Source organism: Trematomus bernacchii, unplaced genomic scaffold, assembly GCF_902827165.1.
Source record: "Trematomus bernacchii unplaced genomic scaffold, fTreBer1.1, whole genome shotgun sequence".
NCBI lineage: Eukaryota > Metazoa > Chordata > Actinopteri > Perciformes > Nototheniidae > Trematomus > Trematomus bernacchii.
This window is the reverse complement of record NW_022987942.1, coordinates 3,476,168-3,501,151: the sequence shown is the minus strand read 5'-3', so window position 1 is coordinate 3,501,151 and position 24,984 is coordinate 3,476,168. Positions and strand designations below refer to the sequence as shown.

At 42.5% G+C, this 24,984-nt stretch overlaps 2 protein-coding genes across 4 annotated transcripts in view; both read right to left on the bottom strand.

Moving 5' to 3' along the window:
* enpp2 (ectonucleotide pyrophosphatase/phosphodiesterase 2) overlaps positions 1 to 440 on the bottom strand; it is a 33,598-nt gene extending 33,158 nt beyond the window's left edge. For both annotated transcript variants that reach the window (XM_034115542.1, XM_034115543.1), the window contains exon 1: positions 341 to 440. In XM_034115542.1, coding sequence (XP_033971433.1) covers positions 341 to 358 — 18 coding nt within the window. In that variant the 5' untranslated portion in view covers positions 359 to 440. The remainder of the gene's footprint in view (positions 1 to 340) is intronic.
* Positions 441 to 1,290: 850 nt separating this feature from the next.
* The window catches only part of taf2 (TAF2 RNA polymerase II, TATA box binding protein (TBP)-associated factor), a 41,227-nt gene continuing 17,533 nt past the window's right edge, over positions 1,291 to 24,984 (bottom strand). Inside the window, exons 16-28 of one of the 2 annotated variants that reach the window (XR_004554720.1) lie at positions 23,032 to 23,158; positions 22,622 to 22,747; positions 20,645 to 20,785; positions 19,970 to 20,080; positions 16,215 to 16,408; positions 13,682 to 13,821; positions 13,136 to 13,205; positions 12,306 to 12,415; positions 8,974 to 9,203; positions 7,650 to 7,814; positions 4,498 to 4,600; positions 2,131 to 4,392; positions 1,291 to 2,015 (exon numbers count right to left, since the gene is read on the bottom strand). Coding sequence is in view for 1 of the 2 variants with exons in the window: in XM_034115630.1 (XP_033971521.1) it covers positions 4,097 to 4,392; positions 4,498 to 4,600; positions 7,650 to 7,814; positions 8,974 to 9,203; positions 12,306 to 12,415; positions 13,136 to 13,205; positions 13,682 to 13,821; positions 16,215 to 16,408; positions 19,970 to 20,080; positions 20,645 to 20,785; positions 22,622 to 22,747; positions 23,032 to 23,158 (1,813 nt within the window). In the remaining variant the exon portion in view is untranslated. Of the gene's footprint in view, positions 4,393 to 4,497; positions 4,601 to 7,649; positions 7,815 to 8,973; positions 9,204 to 12,305; positions 12,416 to 13,135; positions 13,206 to 13,681; positions 13,822 to 16,214; positions 16,409 to 19,969; positions 20,081 to 20,644; positions 20,786 to 22,621; positions 22,748 to 23,031; positions 23,159 to 24,984 lie in introns of both variants that reach the window. The other variant, XM_034115630.1, reaches the window with a different exon arrangement.

Below are 24,984 nucleotides of genomic sequence, written 5' to 3'. Positions count from 1 at the left end.
ATGTGGTCTAACACAGCTCCTGCTGGCTGCATTTCACGATGACCTGTCAACACCGCTGCCGTGTTTAGTTCAAAGTGAATAGGGACCTCCTGCGGCTGCATGACAATCACCTTCAGTCGGTTCACGGATCTAGAATGGTTCTGTGAATGCTAAACAGCACGAAGGAAATAGTGTGTATTCCGAAAGATCTAAGAAACCGGGAACATGCCCTTTGATCACAATGAAAAACTACCAGAACACACGGTGAAATGCGTAAAAGCGCACGGATTTACGCACAGAGATGTCTCCTCTCAGGAGTGACCTGCAGTTAAAAAGGGAAAGACATGAACTCCTACCGTACCAGTTTGTGAAGCAACATGTTCCTGTGTCGGTGAGCGGGTCCGGGCTGTGATGCTGACTCCGGCACCGAGGGACCACCGAGGCGCGAGCAGAGGGAGGAGGAAGTGAGGTGGGGGGGGGGAGTTGAGGGTAGGCAGCGGACCCGCTTCTTATTGGTGTTGGGCTGGAGGAGGGATTCAGAGATCCAGGGGAAAAAAAATTGAACGGGGGGGGGGGGGGGGGAAGTCTGCAGACACAATTTCATCTCGTGTGTGGGGGGGGCTCCGTCTGTCAGCGCCTGTTTGTGTGCCATGCCAAAGGATTGCGGGTCAACCCAGGATAGGCAAGAGAGATAAACAGAACTGTGTGCAAAACAGCCGTGAGCAAATCACTCAATCTGCGAACAGTACCACCTCTTTCATTTATTTGGTCACTTATTTGGTTCAAAATATATTGCTACTTAGTTTTGTTTTTTACCATGATGGTTGTTTACTTAATAAAAAAACATGTTGAATTCAATTCGCAATTGTTTTATTTTAGTTTGAAAGTGTTTATATTATTGTTGCTATGTTAATATATATTTTTTAAAGAAATTAACGAAAAATGATTATTGTCCCCAAACACTTCTGTGACTGCACCAACCTCAACATGTTCAAATCACAAATCAGAACGCACCTTTTCAGAACTGCTTTCAATCTGTATATCATGTTGTGTTTTATATATTTGAAGTGTGTTCACAGGAGTTCACAGGAGGTTATCAAAAACCAGAACCAGGTTTATTACAGAGCAGGTTTACAGGGGTTTGCTTTGGTGTGTATGGTGCGTGCAGACACACAGAGATATGTTGTAAGAAAAGGACCAAAATAATACAACTATTATAATAAACTATTAAAAAAACTATTATAACATAACGTAAAAAAAAACTAAGTTCAGTATAATAAGACAAAATGTGGGATGTTACGTGGAGAGCTGTGCAGATAAAATCATATTTATGATCAGACAATGGAAACACACACGCGTTGGAAAAATTAAGACAAAATGTTGTTCCAAAACACAGACTCCCATCAGGGGGGGGGTGTTTACTCAGGTAGACCCCTGAAGCCATTCAACAGCACAAAAAGGATCCCATGGCACATAAGAAGTTTCTCATGAATCTCAGCATGGAGTTCTACAATGAGATCAGACAGCTGCAGGACGAGAAGGACAGCGTCTCCCAGGAGCGGAGCACCAAGCTCAGGGACTGGGGGGTGGGGGGAGAGAGGGGTCTGCTGCTGCTGCAGATAGAGAGGCTGAGAAATCAGAACTAGTTGCACACAAGAGGACGTTCCTGATGTAACGAGGGCAGACATGGAAAAGTGGAGTCCTAAACGTAACAGGTTTAGGTTTTGGTAGAAGAAGAAGAGATGTTGAGTCCATTCAGCCTGCTGAGCCTACTGAGATATCTCAAAAGTATGTATTATCTATCTGGGCCGAGAAGAAGACAACTATAGGGGTCAAAGGAAATTGAGAGTTTGGCTTTGACCCAGAGTACAAAAGCGGTCAAAGAGGGAAAAACACTGAGTGAAAACACAGAGGAGAAGAATGTGCCTTTCATGGTGAGTCCACATGAGCCATCGTGAAGTCTGCTCGCCTGAGGGTCCAAAGAACAACCCGACTCTGAGCAGGATGTTAGCAGTGACCTCAGCAGGTTGACAAACCTGGAAGACGACACAAATGGAAACAGTTGCAGGTCAGAGAAGACGAGTGAGAAGTCAGGAGGTCCCTCAGTGAGGACAAAGGCCTTCAATGTTGAGAGCATTAAGACTTTCTCACCTTTGGATAAGTCCTTCGCTTTCAGTACCCTTTTGAGTTGGTGGGCTCCCTAAGAACTTGGTGTTATAGCGAGTTTCATTACTGTTTCCGCCACGGCTCTAAACATAAGATTATATATTGCACTTAGTTTAGGCTTCTTTGTATGATTACATGCATGCACTTTAAGAATTCTGAACAAAAATCCCTAACTATTTTAGTTTGATGCCAATAGGAAGGATTGAGTGTCAGTATGGACACGTTTTAGTTGTCAAGCTTGTGAAAGGAGGCAAACAAATTCCTTTATCTGATACATGCCAAGTATAAAGGCAAACACAACATGGAAATATATTCTTCGCTTTGTTAGCAGTTTCATCTAAATGTCAAAATATGTCAAGTGTATAAATTCCAAGATATAGTTAGCATACCAGAATTGATCAGCTAAAAGTAATGGAATCATCTAGTTGATGAATACACGTGTCTTTCATTATTAATGATGACAGTTTGTCAACAGAAAAATATATTTTACACTCAATACAGACTATCATTTTAGGGAATGATTGTTGATGGACACCATTTTATCCATGTCAATATATTTGAGCTTTAAAATTGTATATACCTTGTATATCCCAGAATAACAGTACAATGGTCAATTTAAAACTGTATCAAAATTCTGCTAAAATAAATAAATGCACACATTTGACCCAGGTTAAAACCCAGCCAGCCTCAGTCACATGTTTTGGCTCTATCCAAAATGGACCCGTTTTTGGACTGGTATACTTAAAACCTTTTAGTATGTGTAATACAGCTATAGATGCTAACCCATCGACTGCATTATTTGGCGTGGTCCCACAGGAGACACGAATAACAACTCATCAGGCTGAGGCTGTGGCGTTCTCTACCCTACTTAAAGGTTGTTACAATTGAAATTATTTTAGAGAGGCTTCAGATTGTTACGGATTACATTTGTTGGCAGCAGCATTATTGATTTGTTTAATTTATGATCCCCAGCTCCAGTGGTCAGCATGTTGGTGTGTCCTTGGGCAGTAACCCCTAATAGCTCCCAATGGCCAGCGGTGTGTGAGTGTGTGAGTGTTAGGGTCTCATGATGGCAGCCTCTGCCTCTGTATGAAGGAGTGTGAATGCTGACATTTAAAAGTGTTTTGAGGGGTCATAGCCTTCAGAAGATTATTGTGTTTAACAATAACTTCTGAAAGTGACTTTTAACAAATGTCAGGAATCTTTACACAATGTTAAGTCTATTTATTTGATTGTTTATTTAGGCGAGTCTGATTCAATAAGAATCAAAATGCTCTAAATGAGGAACATTGAATTATTCTCAGTGTTCCACCTAATCAAAGCTAAGAAACAGAGCCAGAGTAAATGTACTCATACATGGAATCTAGTATAACATTCATGAATACAAAAGTGTCTTTCATTATCAATGATGACAGTTGGGAAAACAAAACATATTTAAAAGAAAACATACTAATATAACTTGAGTTTCACTTGTGGACAGGAGATGTTCAGGGCAAACAGGAGATGTCATTAAGATGTTGAAGACAGACGCTGTACTCCACACCCCCGTCATCAATCTCCCCTCACAGCCTCACTGAAGGCCAGGGCCGAGCTGTGGGATGAGGCACACCAGAGTGGTCTGTGGGGGGGGGGGGAGGGAGGTTGTTGCCTGTTTGTGGAGAGAGGTGTGTGTGGTTGCATGCCTCAGACAGATTGGAAGCGGTGTCAAAAGTCCACAAACCCCAGCATGGTGTGTGTGTGTGTGTGTGTGTGTGTGTGTGTGTGTGTGTGTGTGTGTGTGTGTGTGTGTGTGTGTGGCTCTGGAGGGTTTTCCTCTCTCAAACTGACCGCTGAGAAATTCCGTGGTGCCATTGATCTGAGGACTACATCATCCTTTCCTTGTATGTGTATCCTAATGGGTCTTCCTAAACTGCCATGTTGTGTCTCCGTGCTCAGATGTGTGCAGTTGCCCTCAGTCGGAGAGCGAGGGCGAGTGCAGCGACCTGCCGCTGGCCGGGCTGTTGCTGTAGGCGTGGCCCCCGTCCCCCCTCTCCTTCTCCTTGTCCTTGCTCTCATGTTTGTGCTTGTGCTTGTGCTTGTGTTTGTGCTTCTTCTTCTTCTTCTTGTGCTCATGATGGTGGTGGTGATGGTGGTGGCCGTGCTCCCCGCCGTGTTTGGAGGTTGAAGAGGTGGTCTCCTTGGAGAAGGAGGGCACGGGCGTGGCAGGCATGGAGAGCATGGACTGCTCCACTGACGGAGGCTCTTTACCTGAAAACAGGAGGAAGAAAGGTGTGTCACCAGGTGAGGGCTTTTTTTAGAATGTGTGTGTGAGTGTGAGTGTGAGTGTGAGTGTGAGTGTGTGTGTGTGCTCACCTGGTGTAGAGGGTCTCTCTAACAGGTTGAGATGATGGTGAATGAAGGCCTGACTATCATGAACCGTCTCCATATCGATATCTTCATCTTCCATTGTGTTGAACTACAACAAGCAGACTAGATGTTAACACAAATAACAGAACATCATCATCATTCATGAACTAATGACCTGAGTAAAGCAGAGAAGAAAATACTTGAGAAGAGTTAAAGGGGACCTATCATGCAAAATGCACTTTTGTACGTCTTTTATACATGAATATGTGTCCCCGGTGTGTCAGGGAACTCACCAAGTGTCAGAAAACACAACCCTCTCTCTTTTCCTCCATACCCAAATCTCTAAAAAAAGGGGCTGCAACGGATCTGATACAGACTGATACAGATTTGAAAATTCTCTGACGTCAGGAACGAGGAGCTCCGCCTATATGGCCAACTCTCCACCTATCAGGGGAATGTGGGGTCGGGCCATGGCCGGCCATTGCCGCTCGAAAGCGCTGGAGACGCTGTAGTACATATGCCAGGCCTGTAAGTGGCGCTGTAGTCTGCCACAAAAGCAGCGAAGAAGACTTCCCGCGCATATGGTAACCATGGTTGCCCTTCTGTTTATTCCCCGCTGTGGCTCTTTTTCTCCCTCCCCGAGGCAAGCGTTTGCTCCTGCTGCTGTAATTCAATGCAGTCCCTCCCCGTCGAGGCAAGCACTGTAATTCTCTCCGGTTAGTCCACCAGCAGATGACAACCCACCTCTCCGCCTCTTCCAAGGAACGAGGGGACAGTGCGGCAGAGTTTCAGTTAGATTTTTTTTCGCCGGTCAACATGTCTGTTAAAGTTTAAATCTTCCGGACAAAATTAGAAAAGTGCTGGTCAAAGGTCTTCTTTATTGAGCTTTAAAACAAACTAGAGAATGCAATTCCTGAAGAAATTGCTAGTGGGAATGCTTTATGCTGAAAAGCTGACGCTAAACTGCAATGCCGAAATGTAATGTGTAAGAAGAAAGTGAATAATTTAGATTGAAATGATACATGAACACTGGGGGCTTGAATGTGTGATGAGTGAAGAAAAGAAAGTAAAAGGCTTGGAAAAGCAGCAGAATATTTGAACTGCAAACAGTTGAATTAACTTGATGGCGAATGATCTGTTGCCATGCCAACGGCATTTGATGACATCCCATAATACGCTTAGATGCGTTGATGGCTGCATCGTTACCAAACCTGTGAAGTTTTGGGCCGTTTGGAGCATTTTCACTGAAGTTATGAGAAAACCGTGTTTCATGGCGAGCCTTGTGTTACCATGGCAACTGCATTTGAAGAAATCTCAAAACTCTCACGTAGATGTCGTCATGGCTGGACTGTTGGCACACGTGAAGTTTGAGCACTTTTTGAACACTTTCATAGGAGTTATAGCGACATCGTATTTTATGGCGAGGGATGCGTTTCCATGGAAACGGCATATGGTGAGATCTCAGATTTGGCGTAGGGCTGTTGAGGCATGGACCGGTGATATACAAGTGAAGATTGGGGGACGATTGGACCGTGTCGATTGGACTTACAGCGACATCGTGTTTCATGGCGAGTTGTCTGTCGCCATGGCAACGGCATTTGATGACACCCCATAATACGCTTAGATGCGTTGATGGCTGCATCGTTACCAAACCTGTGAAGTTTTGGGCTGTTTGGAGTATTTTCACTGAAGTTATGATAAAACCATGTTTCAAGGCGAGCATTGTGTTGCCATGGCAACGGCATTTGAAGAAATCTCAAAACTGTCCCGTAGATGTCTTCACGGCTGGACTGTTAGCACACATGTGAAGTTTGAGCACTTTTTGAACATTTTAATAGGAGTTATACATTACATTAGGAGGTTACATTACTCTCTCTCTTCTCTTGATTGCCCTCTCTCTTCTCTTGATCGCCCTCTTGATCTTCGGCATATGATAATGACACCCCATAATTGACGTAGAGCTGTTGAGGGCAGGACCATTATCCTTTATCTGAAGTCTGCTGCTCTGAGCATGTCAGTTGGAGTGATGACATCATCGTGTTCCATTACACAGGTGTTTATAGTTGAGCTAACGAGCTCTGCAGAGATCATAGGTTTCCATTGTTCACCTGGAGATAAACCTCTTACATGTGAACGTTTTGTGGAAGAACCATAACAGATATCTGTGAAATTTCAAAACGTGAAGCATGTCAAGGAAGTTGAGTATCTGAAGTGTAATTTTTGTGTACTTTCGGGTTAATAATGTGGCCTTTTTGGCCGTTTAACTAAAGGTGTGCGGCTGCTGCTGTGAGGAAATATCAGCCTGAAATTACAATGGGCTTTAATGGAGACATGTTGAACGTTTTTGTCACTTCATGCCCTCAAGAGGCATTTTGTTTAATTATTTTTTGCTTAATTATTTGTCATTTTTCAAGCTACGAGATGTTTTCCTACGTTTGTCATGAAAAATTATGTCTCAGGAATGTAGGGTTTGGGAATTATGGCAGTTAAAAAAAAAAAAAATGAAGGCAAATTTCAAGATTTCCTACCCTCTAGCTGTGACATCACGCACTCTGCCTTAACAAGCTGCGCAATGTTAAAGTTAAAATGTTAAAAATGTGATGTATTATGGGATGTATCTCTGGAATTATGAAAGTTATGAATGATAAAAATAATAGCCTGCGATTCCCGACCGAGCTGAACGTTTTGATATTTGAACAGAGTTTCTGCGATGTTGAATGTGGGAGGAGAAGAGGGCCAAAATAAGTCAGTGGAATAATAAACTTTTTGTCCGTAGCATAACATATAGTTGGAATGCTGTATCAGCATTCCCACTAAATGAATAACGACTCTATATAATCATATAAGAATAAAACACGGAGGACGGAGATCTCTTTTCCTCCCCCTCTTCTGAGAGCCCAGCAGCTGATCTCAAAGCACGCTCCCCTCTCCTGCAGGGGGGCGTGGTCAGCTGCAGCTCATTTGCATTAAAGCTATGTCACAGAAATGAGAGCGAAATGAGGCATGGCTAAAATGCATGATCTGTTTGGTATTTTGAAAAAAAAACTAAACAGACATGTTTTATATAGGTATGGCCCTACAATATATTGTTCAAATATAGCATGATAGGTCCACTTTAAGGAAGTATAAAGTCAGGCATCATGGCAGAGCGGTGTTACCCTGATCTTGAAGCGGCCCCCCCTCCCGTCGTCCTCCTGCTGCTGCAGGATCTGTCCCGGCTCTGGAGGCGAGCCCAACGGGGTCTCAGCCTTCCTCTTCAGGCCCTGGGGTGGCTGGCCCACCCCACACACCCCTAATGAAATCGGGTCAGGCTCTTCATCCACCTGCAGACACAAACAAACTTCAAGAGTGATGCAGGAATAAGTCCTGATACTGAGTCAGCATTTTACCACTTATGGTTTCCTCTTCTTGAAGTCATTTTTTTTTTTTAATTGGTGCATAAAATGTAATCTGTGGTTGACACATGCTTACGAGATTTTGAGGTCTTGTTCTACAAGGTTAAATGTGTCAGTAAATGCCCCACTGCTAAATGTCTGAAGCTCTTGCGTGTCTTAAAAACAGCGGTTGCTCACAAGTGACTAAATTACACTACTTAATGTTATCAAGCTGAACATTAGCCGCGTTTAGCTTAGCGGTGGTGATGCACAGCAATTTGACCATGATGTAGTTCCTTATATCCTAATGTTAGCTTTTAACTTCTGCTGATTGTGTTTATGCATCAAAAATAATAGAGCGGAGAACATTATCCTGCTGAATAAAATGTGTATCAAAAATGTGTGTACGCCAAAGATCTTATTTTCTGCAATATACCAAAATCCAATGGAATAATCCCATTACTTTTTGTCGAAGGAGGCCTTGCGATGCTAACTTCGGGATCGACCTACACAAATGTATCATCATTATATCGCTCTATATTTAGAAATATGGTTTACTTATTGTCCTTTATAGAAATCTAACTTAATAAAGAGATGAATGTATAACAAAAGTCAATCGTTTATATGAAACCACTAAGCAGAATACTGAAATGCTAATGCCTCCATGTCAGACTTGTGCTGATAACTCTCGCTGTCAGCGATGTCTTACAAGACTAAGTGCTCTTAACTGTGATTCTGGGTACAATGGTGACGCAATGGGAATGCTGTATAGCCAAATACTGTTGGCAGGACTCTAGTAACCATAATTACATAGATTCAACCTAAGTGAACAGATTTATTGAAGGCTTTGCTGACTATCTTTGTGCCATCTGAAATGTTTTATGCTGCATTAGTAAATCAAAATGGAGGGAGACCACCAGGCAGTTGCTGATTACATCACCATTAGCTGCATGATGTAGTGTGTCTTTGACTAGTGTGTTTGTTGGCTATAACTACACAATTTAAAGTCAAAATACAAATTCGACCTGTCAAGAAATGTAAAATGTAGTTCAGTCAGTATTTCTTAAAGTGCAGTTTCCATAATACTAAAGTAAATGAGCCCACTTACAGCTATGTAGCTCATGCCAACACCATGGATGCCTATACTGGCCGCGGTGTCCATCACTGGGACCCCCCCCAACTCAGGCTTGATAGTAGGGTTCAGGACAGCTTTCTTCTCCTTCAGGTTGAGCACGAGGCCCAGCTCCGGCAGGGGCAGGCAGGAGGGGCGGGTCAGACCAAACAGCGTGTAGTAGAGGTTCACTGCATCACAGCGCAGCCGCCAGTCATGGGACGTACCTGAGGAGAGGGGGGGGGGGAGAGGGGGGGGGGGGACGGACAACAAAAGGCAAAGCTGGTTAAATCAAATAAAGATAGAAGCACCCAGTAAACTCTTCGTGTCCCCCTTGTACTAACCATACTTTACTTTAAAGCTTTACTTTATAAGAGGCTCCATTATGCTTTATGAGGTTTTCCCTTTCCTGTAGTGTTCTATAGGTTTCTGTGCATGTAAATGGTCTGCAAAGGCTAAAATCCCTGTGTTCCTCCAGAGGGACTTTATCCCCCAAACACCCCCCCCCCCCCTGGTGAGAGGGTTAGTACACTTCAACTGCACAGTTCATTCAACACTCCCTAAGAGACAGTGAGAACTAAATACAGGATAATTGAGAGCTAAATGCATTACTATGAGTCATTTGAGTAGCGTTGTGTTGAGTTGGGATGATTTAACACTAAATATTGCTGAAGCTGACAATCCTAAAGCCAAGCGCCTACAATGGTTGGCGGGGGGCACTGTGGCTTTAGAAGAGGGTAAAAGGAGTTTGTGTTCTTACAGGACTGACCTTCAGCTGCTGAAACATCATCCTGTGTGAGTGTGTGTGTGTTTAACATGTGGGGGGCTGTGGGTTTTGGGGGGGCGAGGAATAAAACAACCAACACATTTTCATAACATAGTATTTAAGGTGACCACACTTTGTGCTGCCAGTGTAAATACATAGTGACCAGTCAGGCTCTCCAACAGACACACACACGGACTGACCGGCAAACAAAAGTTCACTGGAAATAATTACCATCATATTTTCATTCATCCCTCAAAGGCAAATAACATGCTGCAATATGAGCTCAATGGGCTTCAGAAATATGGAATTGTTAACAGATACTTGTATTTGGGTTTTGAAACGGTGTGTATTTGGATTGGCAGACTGAAGCGTTATGGCCTGGCTGGCTAGCTGAAACACATAGGACCCCCTGGAAGAGAAATAATGAAACCTGAGGAGACAATAGGAGGCAGAGCCGTGTGCATACATGGTGGAGGCACCGCAACAAGCAGACCCTAACATTGTTCACTTCATTACTGGAATATACCAGATAATGTAAAAAAGAAGACGGGAAGACAAATATTTCATATGAAACACACACCGTTCAACAGTTGGTAGTGCTGCTGTTCGTCGGGGTTAAAGTGAGTCTATGCATTTACTGTACAAACGCTACACTAACGCATTGTGAGTGCACGGCTCCAATCAACATTTTATAAAATCAAAGCCACATTGAATTTGACGTTATTGTGGTCGGTAAACAACAATTTGGTGCGTTACAGCCACCTTTTGGACTGGAGTGTGGAGCAGTATATTGGCCGATAAACAAAATAATAATAAATAAAAAACAGAAATAATTTCTCGTATTTATAGAGTGGTGCATGAGTCCTAGCAGTCTACCACATCTTGTCACAAAGTCAAATGTTCGTGTTTTTGGTTAGGTGCCTGAAACAAGGTTAATACAAGCTGAAGATATTTTTACGTGTTATTCTACGACATTAAATACTAAATGTGACTAACTGAAGATATTTTTACGTTTTATTCTACGACATTAAATACTAAATGTGACTAACTTTAGTTAGGCGATTTAATTGATATGTTAAACGTATTAAGTTGTGTTTATACGTGGAGATTAACAAAACTTAAGTATCATAAACGTGTTTGCCAAAGATCTTGTTTTCTGTAATATTCCGAGTTCATGGAAAAATCCCATTGGCTGTGTACAGTCCAGAGGGGGGTCTGCCTTTTCTATGGAGAGTGTGATTTACTCCTTTGTCCTGTTCTCAGAGAGCTACCACTAACGTCTATTTCACAGTGATAAAGCCAACAGTGCTTTCTAAAAATGTCTAAGAAGCTTTTAGAAAATGTGCTTTAGATGAAGTGCATTACAACTAAATCTGGAAGGGATGTTTTTTTGATTGATTCAGACATTTATTTTAAGGTCACTTACAAACGCACTGCCTTCTCTTTAGGGAGGAATCATTCTAGCTCAAATGCAATTACTGGATATATGTGCCAGAAGAAACCAAAGAAAAATATGTGGCTAGATAAAATGTTATACTTCTGTTGCACGGTGCTCTTACAAGAAAAAAGTGAACATGCATGAATTAAAATCTCAACAGTGTAGTGGCTCAAATCTGTTGATCATTCGATGCAGTTTAGATTCAGTTATGATGTGCTCAGTTAAACCATTTCCTCAAACCTCATCACACATGATTGAGTTGACCTCTTTCGTTTCATTAAAAGGTAATGCTTGGGTCAAGTGTCACCGGTAAGATTAAAATGTACCGGACAAATGGGAAATGTTCCGTTGAGAAGTATCTCTCTATTATTGAGCTTGAAAACAATTGATAAATTAAGCTATAGGAAAAGGAAGACATCATTAAGGCATATAGATATATACTTCATTTAAATTCTTATTGAGAAATTCAAGCCTGCATAACAACAAAGCGCTGCTAGGAGACTAGTGCTGTTTGTGATGATTTAACACTAAATATTGCTGAAGCTGACAATCCTAAAGCCAAGCGCCTACAATGGTTGGGGGGGGGGCACTGTGGCTTTGGAAGAACTAGTGCTGTTTGTGCCGAAGCGCACCTGTGATGCACTCGCTGTGGCTGCTTTTGAAAGATAGGTACCGCTGTTAACTGACTCTCTCCAGACACAATTAGCTTAACAGGAAAGAAAGTACTAATTAAGTCAAGTGAAAGGTAAGCGAGTAAACGTCCGGTCATCAGGGAGCATCATATGCATTGTAGTGTATTCGCTGTTGTATAGCCAAACAATGTGACCATGTACGAGAGACATAAACAGTTCATATTCATAAAATACGGACGGTTTGATTGATTACACTTTTTCAACAGAGCAATTTCATTATTGTATAGATATAACAGGCATTTCCTGATGTCAAATGATCCTCCATCTGTCTTTGTGGAGACGTGTGTTCTGTCTCACATTGAAAAGTGAATATTATATAGAATCTAATTTCTACTCTCGGCTGCGCCCTGGTTGCACTGAGCAATAGGCGCGTGTACATTGACAACAGTGGATTTGAGCAGCAAAAGGCGTGTGTAATGTGTGCGTGTCTCACCTGAGTTCATAAGTTTCCAGAGCTGGTCGACCAGCGCTTCGTTACACAGAGCCGAGTCTGTGCTCTTGGTGAAAGGTGGATTCTTGCAGAGCATCCCAAGGATCTTATGTCTGATTGGACATAAAAAAAACAGGAAGATGATCATCCACGTCTTCTGTTGGTCTGTAGGCTATACAGTAATTTAGCAGGACCTACAACGTTTCTTTAACAGTAGGGCTGGTCATGCATGGTCACTTATGCAGTTGGTAGAATAAACTATAGGCAGATAAATGTAACACACATGTGTCTGCTTCAGAAAGTGGTTGCATATCTTTGTAACGACAGAGGCCGCAGAGCCTTTCCTTTTCCCCTTAATAAAGGATAGGTTTGCATGTTTCCATGCCAATCTTAAAACATTCCTGACATACCCATATGGACATTGAAAGGGTCTTTGGTTGTAAAGACATTCTTTCCTAAAGCGATTTCAGCCCTGCTCTATGCTCAATGCATTGCAAAGTTCTGGCAAAGCTAACATGAAGCTCAGGAGTTTGAGAGAAATCTACAGGTAATCTTTAAGCTTCATGAGTATGAGGTTCTCTCTTTGTGCTTCAGTTCACGCTGAGCCCCAGCAGAAGGGGCGTAACACAAAGTGGAATCTCCCTCTCTGTGTCCACACTTGATTTGTCTTACTCAGACTGCTAATATCATGTCAACTGATATTCACACTATCATCAGTGTTTGTTGTATTTAATAATGACAAATAAACCAAGAAAAAAACCATTGAGGTAAGGACACTGTTCTCAAAGTGCAAAGTGTACACATGGTAGTTTGTTGTGTGTGTGAATATGTACCTGACGTAATGAGCCGGCTCGTTCTGCACCATGTTGAGCAGCCACTGCAGCTCTGCTGAGCTCCTCTCCACTGCAGGACAGAGAAACAAACAGAGGCTGAACTCACAGACATGTTGCAATGAAAGAACTCCTTAAGATCCTGAAAATGTGTCAGATAAAATACAAATGTGACAAAAACCTTCAAACATCAGGTCTTATTATATATATCACATGATGTTTGACATATTATTGTACCCTTGATGGCATCTACAGTTGAGATGTGTGTCAACAAATAGAGACATCCACCTATCACTGCTGCATACCTTAGAATATGATTACATTTTTCTAAGTATAAAATGTGTCGCAATCCTATTTTTGGGCTAAAATCCGATTCATCGTGTAATGAATAGAATCTGGATGATTCACAGTCAAATGAGTAAGTATTTGTGTGATACAGATCCTATGAATGAACATGCAGACGGATCTATTCTTGTATATGCGGATCTCAAGTAACCTGACAACTAGATCAACAACAATGCAGAAGAAGTACGTGTAATAATGTCCAACCTCTAGTGTAGTCCACCAGAGCCTCCAGTGCAGCGACGCGAACGTCTACAAAGTGTCCGTACTCTGCGTAGGACTTGAAGAGCGACGCGTCACTGGGAATGTGTCCGTTCTTCTGCAGCTCTCGGATGGCACTCAGACAGCTGGAGAGAAGGGGGGAGAAGAACACGAGGGGTATTCCAGTTGTGTGAAATTAATGCTAAAAGATAACTAATAAAAGGAAATTACAGTTTTTTGTTGCTTTTGGATATATTATTTTTAAAAAGTACATTACCATTACATTTTTATTAGGGCTGTCAAGTTAACGCGTTAATAACGCGTTAACGCAAAAAAAAATTAACGCCACTAATTATTTTAACGCGATTAACGCATGTGTATTTTTTGTCCTCGGCCGCCCCGTAGTTTCAGAGCGCATCGAGTTTAAAATACCATCTACAAGCTGATGCTGACAGCCCCGCTCCTACCGCCCGCTTGTGGCAGACCACACTTCCACGCTCACCGGCAGGCCCGGACTGGCCATCGGGAGGACCGGGAGGGTGTGTATGTGTGGGGCGACTCGCGCGAGCGAGGCACACCTTACGTGTTGTTGTTGTTAGCATCTGGTGCTAGCTAGCTGCGGTAACGGATATAAGGAGCTGTTTCAATGACATTTCGCCGACAACTGCGCCGAGCACTTGACTTGATGCAGGCAGCCAGACAGTGGGACATTGTACGAAAAGTCAGCACACTCAGCACGGATAGTACGCGCAACATGATTGCAGCTCCCGTTCGAGCATATATGCCTTGAGCTGCACATACTGTAGCTCCAACGATCCATCACAGTGTCTACACACACACACACACACACACACACACACACACACACACACCACACACACACACACACCACACACACACACACACACACACACACACACACACACACACACACACACACACACAACACACACACACACACACACACACACACACACACACACACACACACACACACACACACACACACACACACACACACACACACACACACACACACACACACACACACACACACACACACACACACAGTATTGTATTAATGTATGAGAGAGGTTCCAGGTTGAATTGAGGCGAATATTTGTAATGTTCAGAGGTTGTTGTGTTTAATATTCATGAGAATATTTGTCATTGTTCAAATGATAATAAACAAACATATAAAGCATATTTGTCCACTCGTATGTTGATAAGAGTATTAAAACTTGAAAAATATCCCTCTAAGGTACATTTAGAACAGATACAAAATGTGCGATTAATTTGCGATTAATCGCGATTAACTATGGACAATCATGCGATTAATCGCGATTAAATATTTTAATCGACTGACAGCCCTAATTTTTATACTTTATTATTATATGATGGTATTTTTATTATAAAACTATACACCTATCGATTATTGTGAATCCCTGTCTCTTTCCTGCAATCTTAAACTTGGATATGCAATGGGAATCATTTAGAAGTGAGTCTACTTTGAAGCCATGATCCCTTCAGGCGCCTGCCTAAATAACATAAGCTGAACTGAACGATTATAAAATATAAATAAGGCCCTAAATATGTGAGATATGTAAAAGATTATTTTGAATGCCAAGGTAGTGTTTGTGGAGTGCTGTCAATGTATTGAAGAATGTAATTGTGTTAATCACAATAATCATTTGTGATGAATGATTATCATACATACAGCTTGGTCCAGTACCTCCGCTTTCTTTGTCTTTTCACTGCCATGCAATTCATGGTAAAAACAGGCACTGGTATTTAGGGAGCAACAATGGGTCAATCTTGGTGACTAATTTGCACTTTTGCATTGCTTTAAGGTTTCCAGATTATTCGCGAAAGCTAACACATTTAGCGTTTACATCGACAGCCCTAGTTGATAGGCATGTGAACTTTTGAACTTGATCGGGACTACGGATGGAAATTAGCTCAAAGCTAAAATCCGACATGCTTACGTTTTAAAGCATTATTTGTTTTAAATGTTCATCAATGTGCATTGTCCCTCTTCAAATAAACGATTAAATACAGACAACAACAAAAAACTAACCTATATAAAATCTTAACAAAAATGAAAAAACAAGCATTTTCTCTAATTATGGTTGTGATATTGTGTTTTTTGCTCAACAACATGGGTCTACACTCTTGCACACATTACTGCATGCAACACTATATTAATGTTCATTTTAGAAACTCTTACATTTTAAGTAAAGGCTAAACTTAAGAAAAAGACTCTCTGACATTGAAAGCCCAAAAGACCTTAACCCACCATAACACACCTTATTTTGTGGCAGATAATCAGAGTCGCCAGTGTCTTATTAAATTGAAGCATATATTTAAATAAAATCTGAGAACACTGCCTATGCCAACATGGACGGATATTACTTTACTATGCTTACAAAGTACCAACATTTTGTATCAGTTTAACAAATGAGATAAATAATCTGCCAGGACAAACACATGTTTCAGGAGATCATCAGTGGAACATAGAGACCAACACTCCGCTGCTAACCTGACAGTGATGGTGTTCCTGAAGCTCGGCAGCAGCTTCTCCATGTTCAGGAACCGTGTGATCTCCTCCAAGATGAGACGCACGTCAGCATTCAGATTGTCCACGGTGCGCACCTCGTTGCTGATGCTGATGGCCGGGGTCAGGGAGTTGGTCAGGGCTTCAATCAGCTCTGCACGGTAGTAGTTATCTGAGAACTGAAGACACGCAAGAACGGGGGGGGGGGGGGGGGGGGGGGGGTGGGTTGTGTATGCTTATCACTGGGGCCAAACATTCAACTTCACTGACATTGCACAGTACTGGGATGACCACATGCAGTCAGCATCTAACCAGAAGTGCAAGAGAAGCAGTGAAGAGCAGTGTAATGTATATGTAGAGTTTAACTATATCAAAGAGACAGATATTTAAAGCTTAAGTATATATAGTAGGGCTGCACGATATATCGTGTCGTGACGATAATTTAATTTCTTTTTTAGGACGTGCGATATTAAGTAGGCAAATGAACTCAAACACGTCATGTTACAATTCTTTTGCTGCTTGCTACAAAAGGAAAACTGGCGCGGCTCTCATGTCAGGGGTACTTGAGTGAGTGACATGCAGGCTCTGCATGCACAGCAAACCACCAATCACAATCAAATCTCCAAAACAAACGGACCCGGTGATTAAAGGTAGAAACACTGAATAAAGTAGTTTCATGTGTTTCTCCAGGGCAGTTCGGCGCTGCTAACCGAGCTAGCTCAGCTTGTTGCTCTGATAACTTAAGATCCAGACGTCCGTGACTAAAATCCTTCATCCGGTTAAATATAGTTAGAAAAATACCAATTGTTTAGCATTAAAGTTCAAGAGAGGATGGTTTGCGGACAAAAAAAACAGTCTTTTCTTCAATTCCTGTATTTTGTTCATATCGCAATATATATCGCAGGGGGAAGAAAATTGCAATGTCAGTTTTTTCCAATATCGTGCAGCCCTAATATATAGTATGAACAGTATTAATATGTATAAACACTATGAATATATGAAATATAGACAGTATAATAAATATGTATACACTTTGAACAAATTATTTGAATAAATACATTATCTCAACTGCTCGTTAACACAAATATCTAATCAGCATGGCAGCAACCTAATGCATTTAGGCATGAAGACATGGTCAAGACGACCTGGTGAAGTTCAAACAGAGCATCAGAACGGGGAAGAAAGGTGATTTAAGTGACTTTGAACGAGGCATGGTTGGTATTTCAGAAACTGCTGATCTACTGGGATTTTCACAACCATCTCTAGGGTTTACAGAGAATGGTCCGAAAAAGGGAAAACATCCAGTGAGCGGCAGTTCTCAGGGAGAAAACGCCTAGTTGATGCCAGAGATCAGAGGAGAATGGCCAGACTGGTTCAAGATGATAGAAAAGCAACAGTAACTCAAACTAGAACATTTCGAGAAATGTTGACTGTGTGACTGAAACTTGGGTGCGCGTCCCGATGCTAACATTACCCCCGCTGAGTAAGTATTAATAGCATTAGTTGTATTGTTAAGGTACAACAAAGAATATCCATTCATTTTAGCTCACCTTTAGCTGACTATTTGAACTGTTTATCTATTACATGTTTGGATTCTTGTACCACATTCCTGCATCGTTTCTGAACATCTTTAGATTACCACTGGATTTAGTTAACGACCGACAGGTGTGTTCAAATATCAAAGCGTTTCCACGGCAACGCCCTGCCAGTGAACGAGAGACAGCATGTCAGAGAATGTGTTGACAATATTGTGCTGCATTATTGCTTCTAAGTAAAAAGCTGTAACTCCAATCAGCTAAGTATCCTACCCAGAGTATTTAGGATACCAGATGAACACACCTGATGACTCTCGTGTTTGCTATGTGTGTAAATCCGTTTGATTAAATGAGCATATCGGTGCGGCCGTGACAAATTTCCCTACATTATGATCACCAAATTATGTATGAAGAGTAACAATTGTGGCCAGCCGAGCAATAGTTGGAAAAAAACTCTTTCGATTTTCCAGCTCCTCTCCCCTCTAGCCGTGATGTCACCCACTCTAAGTCTTAACCAACCCATTATAAAATGTGAAACATTGTGACATTTTCACAAAACGTAAGCTGCGAGTACGTGAGAACTGTACTAGCTATCCAAAAATATCCAATTAGTGTAATAAAGTCCAGTCTCGAGAACCGTTTAAACTTGCAATCTTTGTTCTACGTTAAAGTATGCGGAATCTGTATGGGGTCAAAGTGGGGTGTTTTTGAGCTCTGTTCAAATGGATTTCCCATTCATTCCTATGGGGCAAATGATCGCAGTGTTCTGCGATTTGCGTGAAAACGGCTAGGCGAATCTCTTATAAAAGACATAGCAACCCGATCCCCGTCATTCCGCACGTTTTGATGTGTTTTTAGTGTGTTTCGTGTCAACGCTGCCGGACGAGTAGCATGACAACATTTGTGGCGGAAGAAGGAGAATAAGATGAGATAAGTATGTTGAATATTATACTGTGTGTGGCTTTGTCAGTCACACAGAATAACCACTAGTTACAACCAAAGTATGCAGAAGACCCTCTCTGAGCGCACAACTAGGGATGCCAGAAACTGACCATGATCAAATTCGAAAATCGGACAGCCCTGGCGAATATTAATCGATTATTCGCCGCCGCCCCCCCCCCCCCCCACCCCCGCGGGAGAAAGAAAAAAAAAGTATTTTCGCAGAGCTTGCATTTTACTTCATTTGCACTTGTCAGTTCGAAGTAGTTCGAACTCAAACTCTTCTTTGTTCATCTTTAGTTGTGTTGTTCTCACTGTTCTGTTTGTATATCGCCAATAAATCAATCGCACGTGTGACGGAGAAGGGGGGGGGGGGGGGGTCGGTGTGTAGCAGGCTGCAGCAGGCAGCAGCAGTCTGCACTCTGCGCAGCCTGCGCTGCTGGCTTCCTCCAAGTTTACAGTAAAACAAACTGGTGGTGTGACCAATGGCCATTTACAATTATTAATACTATTACTATTATTAGCATTAGTCTATATTTTGGTTGAAACTAAGCCAGGAAAAAAAAGAAAAACATAAATAATAATAAAAAAATATATAAATCAAATCGAATTTTAAAAATAATTTTCGATTATGGAGACTGTAACGAATATTCGAAAAATCGAATAATCGCTGCCATCCCTACGCACAACACCTGGAATCCGAAGCAGAGGGGCTACAGCAGCAGAAGACCACACCGGGTGCCCCTCCTGTCAGATAAGAACAGGATACTGAGGCTACAATTTGCACAGGCACAACAATAAAACAATTGGAGAAATGTTGCCTTGTCTGATGAGTCTCGATTTCTGCGGCGACATTCGGACGGTCGGGCCAGAATTTGGCGTAAACAGCATGCAAGCATGGATCCATCCTCACAATCTGCAGCAACTGCGTGATGCTATCATGTCAATATGGACCAAAATCTCTGAGGAATATTTCCAGCACCTTGTTGAGTCTATGCCACAAAGAATTAAGGCAGCTCTGAAGGCAAAAGGGGGTCCAACCCGGTACTAGCAAGGTGTACCTAATAAAGGCGCGGGTGAATGCACTCTAGAAGCTCTAACCGGTAAGGACAGTTGTACAAATAAAATAAGTAAATATGACTAATGTGCAAATAGTCAGTCAATGGGAATCAAGGGGGGGGGGGGGGGGGCTATCGATTTACTGTTGGCATCTGTGAAAATAGAAACTACAAATTAAACATTAAGTGTGTGACGGGGCATCTATACTTTGTTTTTTCTGTTGTCGTTGTACTTGATCAGGTCCAGGATGAAGTTGAGCACATCTTTGGGACAGAGGTTCTGGACATCTCTGAGTAACGCCATGGCAACAGGCATCGTCTGACATCGGAGAAAAAGACAGTACAATCATGATCATGTTTGCAACAAAAAAGATGGAGACATTTTTTATAGCTAAATGTTACTGCTGAAAACCTTTACTGTGCTTGCACATGGCAATGTAAGTGGAGCCTAATACTGGAATTTGTAAAATGTGGTTGTTCTGTAATTGTATCAAAATAGGTTCTGGGTGCACTGAAAAACAAAAAATAAAACATTGACTTGAAATGAATGTATTTTGTCAACAAAGTTCACATTACTGTATTAGTTTAGTTGAAAGCAACAGTATGAAGTTGAACCTAATCTTTTTTTGTTACACCTTTTTTAAGTGTGGGACATAATACTGCTGAAACGTCAATGTGTCAGGGCTCTCCGGTGGATAATACAACAAATAGACACAAAATATATTTAAAAACATTTACGGTATTTCTGCACTGAAATGTATTGTATTGTAAATGTATGTATACTAAAATAAGCTGAAGCTATGCCTGGGATAGCGTCCAGGACTACAGTGTGTTGACACAGTTAATGGACCTATAAGAGTTATGCATTGTATGTATGTATTACCTTTTGCAGGAAGTACGTCTGAAAGCTGATGAAGTGGTTGGTCTTGACGATGTTGGGGCAGCTCTTACAGCAGAACATTCTGGTAAACAGGGACTTCATAGCTGGGGGGCCCTGCCACGTGCTCACCATGGCATTGGCTATCTGCAAGGTTTACATATACACATGAGAACAGGAGAAGACAGCTCTTTTTCAAAGCTTGTGTCTGCTGTCACCACATTAAAATAACTGCCAACTGAAACATACAAGAGTTCTGCAAAGCATGTGGACCGTACAATGTACCCAGATGTATATTCTTAACTCTCAGGAGCTATGGGCAGACAAATAACTCATTTAAGAATGTTTTACTTTTATAACAATGTCCTTTCTGTCCATTATAATTGCTGTGGTGGGAACAGAACCCCACAGTGAAAGTGTACACACGAGAGGTTTCCACAGGCATGAAGACCAGCGGCTCCAGTGGTCTTTGGGTTCCAACAGGATATTGGGGAATTTATGTTAATGTGGTAATATAGGACCAAGGGTCACTGACACAGGATGTTGTCATTTGGTAAGGTAAATAAAGGCATGCTCACCGGAATGTTGATGTATGTGCGTGTGCACGCATTCACGAACACACTTGTGTTTGTGTGAATATTAAACATGTGCATGCATTCTTTCGTTTTATGTCCCCCCAAATGTTCACCCCCAGGCTGTTCCTTTATCCTTCCCACAATTTCTATCAATAACAAGCAAGTATATGCCATCCCACCAATCATAACGCAGCAAAGTCCATCTGAGGTCAGTTATATTTCACGTTTCCGGTCAGTGTGGGTATGTTAGTATGTGAATGTGTGTGTATGAGCTTGTATGTCAGTCAGCGTGTGAAGTATAAACCAAAGGCCATTACGATGGAGACTGTTGGGGGTTCTGTGGCCAATCACAGCACATTAATGAAGCTAGTGAAGTGCCATTTCAACCTCCACTCAGTTTATCATGTTGCAAAAATATTGGTTCAGGTGGGGTTAAAGTTGGAAAAGACTAAATCCAGAGAATAGAGAATTTCCTGCAGTCTCAGAACAGGATTATACAGCCAACAGGGCAGGGAGGGTTAAACTAGTGGGTGCTGGTCAAATATTGTTATCAAAATAACAAGTGAGGGAGCGATGAGGTAGATGGATATGGTTAAAACAGTTTCCCCTTTATTGGAAATGACAAGTGTAAAAAAAAAAGCAAACTATTAGAGCATGCTGGTTTCAGAGTCTTTCTGGAGCTATAAACTGAACTTGTATTCTCCCTTCTGTCCCTCTCTCATGCATCCCTCACCTAACACACATTCATTCACATCCCCACCCAAGGCCTTCTTCACCCTTCTTGTTTCCTCATATTCTTTCAGGGACCCACATTACTACTTATTTCTCCTCATCCCCTCTCACTCCATATTTGCAAAGTTACAGCTTCCCTCTTCTGCTCAGTTAGAGCATTTCTATGGAAGCCCAGTATCTCAGTTAAATGACATTGTGACCTATCATGGGTCATCATGCTCCCAATATAAATCCATTGATCCAGCTATATACAGGTGACACCACTGACTAACTTACCTTCTACTCTTACTAAATGTAATCTGCTTAGACTAAACTACAGTGAATGTAAAAGTGAAAATCTTAAACCCAATCAGTCATGCTTTACCCACTGCAGAAGGGCTGAAGCATGTCCTTGATACCCACAATGGATCTGCCTGAACACTTAACTCTTTGCATCATATGCGAGTAACTAATTCCAGTTACTAAATGACAACTGATGTGACTGTTACTCATAACAAATGTGTGTATGCATGATACAGTCTGGATCTTAAATTGTATTTATTGTTGAGAAGTCAAGCTTTCATTCAAGACTTTCCTACCTTAGCTAGGCTAGCTGATTCCCAGATGCTATATTTAGTCAAAAACACTGCTCAAACTACAATTCACAAAACACACGCACATACTGGCAGACACATACCTTGGCCAAACAGAAGCAGGCCTGCATGCGGACTTTGTAGAAACACTGTTCCTGCTCCAGGATGTCCGTCAGAGCCAGTCTGGAGGCAGGAGTTGGGAACTTCTCCAAAGCTGAGATGGCCTCCTCCTAAGAGAGAGAAAAGGTACATGCTCCGTCAGTGACAGTAGGCTCAACGTGAAAAGCTGCTACCAACATGTTGCTTGGAGTGAGGAGAGATAGAAGTGATGAGAGATAAATGGGACTGATAAGTGTTGCGATTCTGTTTTTTTTTACCAACTAGGATGTGGTTCCAAATTAGAACCTGCTTTCAGAAGCTATCACTGAAAGCACCCTTTAGGGATGTGGTGTCTTAGCAGAAAAAAAGAAGATCTAACTGCAGAGTGATATGGTGAACCCATAAGAAAACCCACCTGTGCAACTACATCCCTCTCATAGCGCAGCTGATACTGCCACATGAAGTCAGCCTGCTCAAACTCCACCTTCCTCAGGATGGACATATCCGGGTCGATCCGGATCCAGAGGAGAGGAGAGTCAGCACTGCAGACGTTACAAGAGATAGACACATTGAGGGGAAGTTCAAACAAAAGTAAGGAACGTCAACTCCCACAGGGAGCTAAAATGAGTTGCTCATCACAGATCCATCTTTAACTAAACATTTCATCCTGAAGAGGTTTCCATAGCAGTCATATCAAGAGTCAAGGCTTTTATTGTCATTCGTACATAGCTACAGTATAGTTATGTCGATGAAAATCTTAGGTCCCAGGCTCCTGCAACAGTGCAACACAATAAAACAGATTAAATAGTGCAAGTAATACAATAAAATAGAATAGAAGTAGTACCATAAGAGTCAAGTGACACATCATTTGTAAGTTGCAAACAGGTGAATGTTATGGATATTCTTAGTTCAGGTGTTTAACAGTCTTATTGCCTGTGGAATGAAACTGTCCCTGAGTCTGGTGGTTTTAGTCCGGATGCTGCGGTACCGCCTGCCAGACGGCAGCAGACAGAACAGTTTGTGGCTGGGGTGATAATCTGGAGGGATTTCTTCCTGAGGCGCTGGGAGTAACGGTCCTCCATGGATGGCAGCTCCGTCCTGGTGATGTGCTGTGCAGTTTTCACCACCCTCTGTAAAGCCTTACGATTGAGGGCGGTGCAGCTGCCGTACCAGGCCGTGATGCAACCAGTCAGGATACTCTCTATGGTGCACCTGTAGGAGGTCAGGATCCTCTCTATGGTGCACCTGTAGAAGGTCAGGATCCTCTCTATGGTGCACCTGTAGGAGGTCAGGATACTCTCTATGGTGCACCTGTAGAAGGTCAGGATACTCTCTATGGAGCACCTGTAGAAGGTCAGGATCCTCTCTATGGAGCACCTGTAGAAGGTCAGGATCCTCTCTATGGTGCACCTGTAGGAGGTCAGGATACTCTCTATGGTGCACCTGTAGAAGGTCAGGATACTCTCTATGGAGCACCTGTAGAAGGTCAGGATCCTCTCTATGGAGCACCTGTAGAAGGTCAGGATGCTCTCTATGGAGCACCTGTAGAAGGTCAGGATACTCTCTATGATGCACCTGTAGAAGGTCAGGATACTCTCTATGGTGCACCTGTAGAAGGTCAGGATGCTCTCTATGGTGCACCTGTAGAAGGTCAGGATGCTCTCTATGGTGCACCTGTAGAAGGTCAGGATCCTCTCTATGGAGCACCTGTAGAAGGTCAGGATGCTCTCTATGATGCACCTGTAGAAGGTCAGGATACTCTCTATGGTGCACCTGTAGAAGGTCAGGATGCTCTCTATGGAGCACCTGTAGAAGGTCAGGATGCTCTCTGTGGTGCACCTGTAGAAGGTCAGGATCCTCTCTATGGAGCACCTGTAGAAGGTCAGGATGCTCTCTATGGTGCACCTGTAGAAGGTCAGGATACTCTCTATGATGCACCTGTAGAAGGTCAGGATACTCTCTATGGTGCACCTGTAGAAGGTCAGGATGCTCTCTATGGTGCACCTGTAGAAGGTCAGGATGCTCTCTATGGTGCACCTGTAGAAGGTCAGGATGCTCTCTATGATGCACCTGTAGAAGGTCTGGATGCTCTCTGTGGTGCACCTGTAGAAGGTCAGGATGCTCTCTGTGGTGCACCTGTAGAAGGTCAGGATCCTCTCTATGGTGCACCTGTAGAAGGTCAGGATGCTCTCTATGGTGCACCTGTAGAAGGTCAGGATGCTCTCTATGGTGCACCTGTAGAAGGTCAGGATACTCTCTATGGTGCACCTGTAGAAGGTCAGGATGCTCTCTATGGTGCACCTGTAGAAGGTCAGGATGCTCTCTATGGTGCACCTGTAGAAGGTCAGGATGCTCTCTATGATGCACC